Source organism: Petaurus breviceps, unplaced genomic scaffold (assembly GCF_028583685.1).
Source record: "Petaurus breviceps papuanus isolate PSGF00001 unplaced genomic scaffold, PetGlider_PUasm1.0 180, whole genome shotgun sequence".
NCBI classification, from domain to species: domain Eukaryota; kingdom Metazoa; phylum Chordata; class Mammalia; order Diprotodontia; family Petauridae; genus Petaurus; species Petaurus breviceps.
The window spans coordinates 6,917,816-6,924,784 of record NW_027185782.1 but is presented as its reverse complement, the minus strand read 5'-3'; the positions used below and the strand labels follow the sequence as shown (position 1 = coordinate 6,924,784).

Sequence of the window (6,969 nt, the reverse complement as noted above, 5' to 3'; positions counted from 1 at the left end):
TCTTTGTCCAGGGAGAGATACCCCTGTGAGAAACACGGCTGTAGTGATCACAGAACTTCTCAGGCAAGGTCAGAAAATTCGCCTGGTCAAGTTTCTGCAATCTGCTGCTTTCCTGATAGCGAACTTTTAGGAAAATCCCCGGCATATACCCCTTAATAAGGCTGTGGAAGATAAACCCCTTCTCACTGAAAGAACTCAGATACAGAGTGGTGAGGTGCTCACTAGGAACACCCACACCAAAAAAGAGGCAAGAGAGAGAGTGACCAGTTCTGCCATTCCTGTCAGTTAGGGTTGTTCACATTCTTCATTACCCTACATTCCCTTATATACATTATGCAGATTACATAGGCATGGTAGCAAGGATAATTGTGACCTGGGCATGACCCCTCAGGCTTGAACAGGTTTTTCTAAGTCTAACCTCTCTAGCTCCTTTGGCTCCAGGATGGACGTGGACTTGTTAAAATAAGATAAGAGAGCTTCTGCTCAGCTATTGATTATCTCCCTATAAATTTTGTGGAAGCAAAACAAGATACTATTATATCCCTTCTTACACACCCTTTTTTCCCCTTTAGAAACTTGGGATTCTGGGACGAGGAATCAGGCCAGGAAGAGGCCCAACCTCCAGAGAGGGGAGTATAGGGAGGTGACATGAGCCAGCACCATCCTTATAGCTGCTCACAAAGGACTCAGAGTCCTAGGTCTAAGAGGGGAGCCTGGAAGGGACTGAGAGGAACCTGAAATCAGGGTCACATTCCTCTGGCAGTGCTCCTGGGGACTCAAGATAATCCCTTCCCACTCTTTACATCACTTTGGACTCCAAGAATATGGGGGAAGAATGCTTGCTCCAGTGTGGTTCTTTGAAGGACAGGGAGGCCCAGAGAGGGTAAGGGACCATCCTAGCACACAGACCCTGGTTTTCCTCATTTCTTCATGTCGCTTCACTCCCTGCCACCTTTTCCCTGTCTCTTCCCTTTCCTTTCTTGGCTTTCCCAACCTTGTCACTTTTCCCTCTGATCTCAAAACCTTGCTCTCCCCTCACCTCTCCCCATGTCACTTCCCTTCTTGAATCCCTCCCTTCTTGTTTGCCCCTTTTTCCTTTTCCCTCCTGCCTCTTTCCCCTATTTTCCCCCTATTTCTCTGCCCTGTGGCTTCCCCCATCCCTCTCACCTGGTGTCTCACCATTATTACTCCTCCCCCTCTGCTCCACCCTATTTCTCCCACTACAGGATGCTGCCTGGTTCTGAGTGGCTGTCTCACCAGCTGGGTCTGCCAGGACTGGAGTTGAGAGTTTCTTCAGCCTTGATCCTGATCTTCCTGACATTTAGCACCTGGATCCTGAGCAAAGGCCTGACCTTCCTTCACCAACTTTATATCAAGAGCCGCCGGCTTCGATGCTTCCCTGAACCCCCCTTACGGAACTGGTTTAAGGGCCATTCAGGACTGGTGAGTGGGGACATCTGGGTGAAGGGCTAGGGTAGGGGTGGGGGGGCTCAGAGGAGAGGCTGCAGGCTTTGGTGGGTAGTGGGTCTGAGCTTAAGAGTGGGAAGAAGGCCTGGGAGGGCTGGAGGCACACAACATCTGAAGGCACATCAGGATCAAGAACCTGAGAGGATGAATGCAGGCCTTCTCTGGGGAAGGGTGAGCTGGGGGCTCTTTTTCTCTGATGTCCTTGATGGTGCTAATAGAGCAAGAGTCCCCTTATAGTTACTCCCTAGAGTTATTCTTGATTGGTATACTCCAAGAGGGGATGGAGAAAGGTTTTGCTTTCCCAGTGGGATGTGGAGATAAGAAGCCAATGATCCCAGATGGGATCTGGGAGCCACCACAGATTGAGAGGGAGCTCAACTTAGTCTTTATCAGGAGCATAGGTCCCTCAAAGACTGAGGTGATCTATCCTGTTCCTCCACCTTAGGCCCCTGTCTTATTGGGTCCCTGCCCAAGACATAGCCTCCATCTCCCTACCCACTTAGTCCCCTGTGCCCAAGACAGCAGGTAGTTTAGTGTGGTTAACCCTCTGTGGGCAGATAGGAGTCCTCCCATTTCCTTCACTTGAGCTCTTATGTTTTCTTACATCCCCTTCCTCCTTCCTGGACCCTTGGTGCCTCACATGGGACTACTGTGTTGTTAAACAAATTTTAACATTCTTTATTTAAAAATTTTGAGTCCCAAATTCCTTCCCTCCCTTCCTCCATCCCCCCCTCCCTGAGATGATAAACTATTTGATATAGGTCATACACATGCAAAAATGCAAAACATATTTCCATATTGTTTATATTATGAATAAAAACAGACCAAAAACATATGAAAAATAAAGAAAGTGAAAAATAGTAGGATTCAATCTGCATTCAGACTATTAGTTCCTTCTCTAGAGGTGGATAGCCTTTTCCATCATGAATGCTTTGGAATTGACTTAGATCATTATACTGCTGAAAAGAGTAAACTCATTCCTGTTGATCATTATAAAAATTACTCTTACTCTGTACAATGGTCTCCTGATTCTGTTCACTTCACTTCGCAACAGTTCCAGGTTTTTCTGAAATCATCCTTTTCATCATTTCTTATAACACAATAGTATTCCATTAAAATCATATGCCATGACTTGTTCAACCATTCCCCAATTGATGACCATCCCCTGGATTTCCAATCCTTAGCCATCATCAAAAGAGTTTCTATCCACATTTTTTTACAAAAAGATCCTTTTCCCTTTTTTAAACCCTTTGAGATACAGACCTAGTGTTGACATTGCTTGATCAAAGGGTGTACACATTTGGTAGCCCTTTGGACATAGTTCCAAATTGCTCTCCAGAATGATTGGATCAGTACACAACTCCACCAACAGTTCATCAGTGTCTCAATTTTCCTATGTTCCTTCCAACAATTATCATTTTCCTGAAAAAGAACTCTTTGCACAGCATATCCAACCTATGGTTATCCAGTTGTCATGGGAAAATATTCCCACTGAATTAGGTAAAATGAACTGGAGAAGGAAATAGCAAACTACTCTATCATCTTTTCTAAGAAAACCCCAAATGGGGTCACAAAGAGTTGGACACAACTGAAATGACTAAACAACAAATACTTGCTTCTTTTCTCCATATTTCTCCTAAGCTCCCTTCTAGATCCAAATCTGTGATTATAAATCATAGGAATTATATCCATTAAATATATTATTAGATTCAGCCCAACATTGTAATCTATGATCATTTGAAATCTTGACTTTCTAATAAATAGTAACAATAGCTAGCATTTATAGAGTACTTTAAGGGTATGCAAATTGCTATATATATATATATATATATATATATATATATCACTGGATCCTCACAGTAGCCCTGTGAAGTAAGTACTGGTATAATCTCTATTTTACAGATGAGGAAACTAAGGGAAAGTTTAAGTGACTCTCCTGGGGTAATATAGTTTGTAAATGTCTGAAATGGGATTTGAACTCAGTCCAGGGCTCTTATTCATTGCACCACCTAGAATTGTTGTTATTTCCTATAAATAATTAAACTGATTGCAAATATGAACCCTGAGGAAACGTGCAGAGAGAGATATAGACTTCAGTAAGCCTTTAGGAATCAGGAAGGCTGCCATTACACAGTTTGCAAATTTTCCCCTCTGTGTCTTTCCTGGTATAATTCTTGGAGTAGTGTGTTTGTCCTTCCCTTTGTTTACCTGGTGGGATATGACTCCACCTGGTCATTTCCCTGTGGTTGTAAACTTCTCATTCTAGTACAGACCGTTCTCTAATAGTACAGATGGTTCATAAACACCATCTAAGGCATCTCTGAAAAGATAATTCCCTGACGCTTGGATCAGTCCATTCTGGTTGTATTTGAGAGTTTCAAACATAATAGGGAACAGTAAGAGAAGGAAGAAACATTGAGAGACATTATATTTCTTGGCACCCCCACCGATTGTGGGAGGTCCCCGTTTTTCAAGTCTCAGATAAAATCTCACTTTCTACAGGAAGACTTTCCCAATCCCTCTTAGTTCTAGTACCTTTCCTCTATTGATTATGTCCTATTGACCCTATGTATAGCATATCTCTACATGTTTGTTTGCATATTGGCTACCCCATTAGATTGTGGGATCCTTGAGAGCTGGTACTGTCTTTTTTTTACTTTGTATCCATAGTCCTTGGCAGAAAGCCTAGAACATAGGAGGTACTTAGTAAATGTTTGCTGAATGACTATTTTATGGTTTAACTTGACCTAGGGATTGATGTTATCTTAGAAGCTGGATTCTTGTGTCTTTTTCCTCAGCTCCAAGGTGTGGCCTCTCACAGAAGCTCAGTGTTCATCTCAGCAGCTACTAGTTGGCTGGGATGGTGTTAGCTGCCACACATGTCTCAAGAGGTTCTTGGTGCTTAAGCTTCAGGTTATTTGGAAACAGGACTCATTATGGAAGTCTGTGGCTTCCTATCCAGTTGCTAAATCTTTTCAAGAGCCTGGGGGTGGCACTTTCCTTATCCCCTGTCAGAATGTTGGTATTTTGCAGATGTCAAGTCCTAGAGAAGGTTCTTGGCTCTGGAAAGGCATCTTAGCTTTATTCTCAAGCATATCAGGAATAAGGCCACTCCCCCATTCCACTGGCACCACCTACTCTTGCCCTTCTGTTCTACCCTTGTGGGACCTTGTTGGACACTGCAGGTTATAATAATCTAGCTCCTCTTCTCCTCTCCAGTGTCTGAAAGGTTTCAAGGATTTTATTTCCCTTAATGACAGGTAAATACACAGAGAAAGCTGAAAGTAAGGTATGTCAGTGATTGGACTTCACAGTGATCTTCTCCCCCAAAAAAACACTGGAGTACCTGTTGGGGATTCCCCTTTCCTTTCCCCTCTCTCCATCTCATCTAATGTCACCAATCAACTCTGACCAAGATGGCATCCTAAAAGCATGAAAACTCAGTAAGCTGTCCCCATAACCACCTCAAATACCTATAAAATATGACTCTAAACAAACTTTAGAGCTGCGGAACCCACAAAGTGACAGAGAGAAACAAATCTTCCACTGAAAGCAGCCCAGCAGGCTGGCAGGAAGCGTCCATTGAAGCACTCTGGGAGGAGAGCCCAGCCCCCTGTGAGCCTATATAGCCTCAGAGTGGATCATCCAGCAGCAGCTGCAGAGGATTTGGGGAGAGAGGATCACCAGCAGCTGGTCAGTTTCCAGAATTATTGACCCATAAATACCAAAGGCAAACTAAAAGGTCAGTGTGAACTTTCCAGGAACAGGGGGACTGAGAGCACAGTCTGGCCACTGCCCCTGGGGAGAGAAGGTGAGAAGCAGTGGTGGCATTGTGGCATGTAGCCAGTGTCATATGGCTGCTTCAGAGCTCCTGGCCTGCAGATTGTAGGGGGACCAAATGACCACTCTGAGGATAATAGCTCTTGCTTTAACCTGCTTGGATCTGGATTGCTATCTTGGGTGGAGGTCCTGGGGTGTGTGCAGGTGCCAGAACGTGTAGAGGCTTCAGAGAGGGCACTAAACTAATAGCTCCAGCAGCTTAGAAAACCCCAACAATTTGGGACAAGGCAATCTTCTCTGGAAGCAGAGTTCTATTGTGGCAAAAAGCCCAAAAGTCAAGTAATTGAATGGCAACATGAGCAAGCAAAAAGCAAAGCAAGCACAACAACCCAACTTTAGATTCCTTTTGGGGGGACAAAAAGGATCAAAGCATGGAATGGAAGGAAGACAATGAAATCAGAACTCCTGCACCAAAAGTTTCCAAGAAAAATATGAATTGATTACAGGCCATAGAGGAACTCAAGAAGGATTTTGAAAACCAAATAAGAGAAGTAGAGGAAAAATCAGGAAGAGAAATGAGAATGATGCAAGAAAATCATGAAAAGAGAGTCAACAACCTGACTGAAGAAAATAACACCTTAAAAATGGACTAACTCAAATGACAAGAGGTTCAAAAAGGCAATGAGGAGAAGAATGCCTTAAAAAGCCAAATTTGCCAGGTGGAAAAAGAATCTCAAAATCTCAGTGAAGAGAATAATTCCTTCACAATTAGATTGGAGCAATGGAAGCTAATGACTTTATAAGAAATCAAGATACTATTAATCAAATCTAAACAAATGAAAAAATAGAAGGCAATGTGAAATATCTCATTGGAAAAAAACCACTAACCTAGAAAATAGATCCAGGAGAGATAATTTAAAAATTATTGGACTACTGGAAAGCCATTACCAATCAACTCTGACCAAGTGATTCAGAACTTCTGAACCTCTGAACCTCATAGGTAGTTCCTTAGGATAGAGTGGGGCACATTCATTTGGGTATTGATGCTTATTCAACTAAGAAGACAAAAGCCACAAGAGCACAAATACAAAAGAGGTGGCTCCAAAGTCCAGGCTCAGGCTGCCCAAAGTCTCCACTTCCCCCACAAGATAATGGCCAATGAGACTTCCAACTGAGGGTGACTGGGGAGGACATGTACTTTAGCTGCCATGAGCTGTGGTCCCATGGTGGCCAAGGGGTAGAAAAGAGGGAGATGCAATTCCATCTACCCTCTTCACAGCAAGTCCCAGAGCTACAGGATACCAGCTCAAGGGCCACAGGAAGACAGATCAAGAGAGGCCGAGTCATTGTCCTTTTCAAGATCCATTATTCTATAGCCTCTTCTGGCTAAGTGGCCAATGTCAATCTTCTTCAGCATCAGGTCACTCACCTGTGGATAGTTAGAAGCAAAAAATGAATCTTTGCACACACTCTGTGTAACCTCTATTATGTATGAAATAGGATCAAACACATATAAGGCCTTCCTTCCTTCCTTGATTTCTTCTTTCACTTCTTCCTTCCTCCCTCCCCCACACATCTCTCTCCTTATCCTTCTTCTCCTTCTCCTTCTTCTTCTTCTTCCTCTCTCTCTCTCTGTCTCTCTGTCTCTCTCTCTGTCTCTCTGTCTCTCTCTCTGTCTCTCTCTGTCTCTCTCTCTGTCTCTCTGTCTCTCTCTCTGTCTCT

General features: G+C 43.5%; 1 protein-coding gene across 3 annotated transcripts in view; it reads left to right on the top strand.

Annotated features, from left to right (window-relative positions):
* Positions 1-6,969, top strand: part of LOC138160318 (cytochrome P450 4F11-like) — a 91,383-nt gene that overhangs the window by 71,387 nt on the left and 13,027 nt on the right. The window contains exons 1-2 of one of the 3 annotated variants that reach the window (XM_069086978.1): positions 448-883; positions 1,227-1,443. The exons of 1 other annotated variant lie outside the window; for it this stretch is intronic. In XM_069086978.1, the coding sequence (XP_068943079.1) occupies positions 825-883; positions 1,227-1,443 (276 nt within the window). In that variant the 5' untranslated portion in view covers positions 448-824. Of the gene's footprint in view, positions 1-447; positions 884-1,226; positions 1,444-6,969 lie in introns of those variants that run through there. One more of the 3 variants, XM_069086979.1, reaches the window with a different exon arrangement.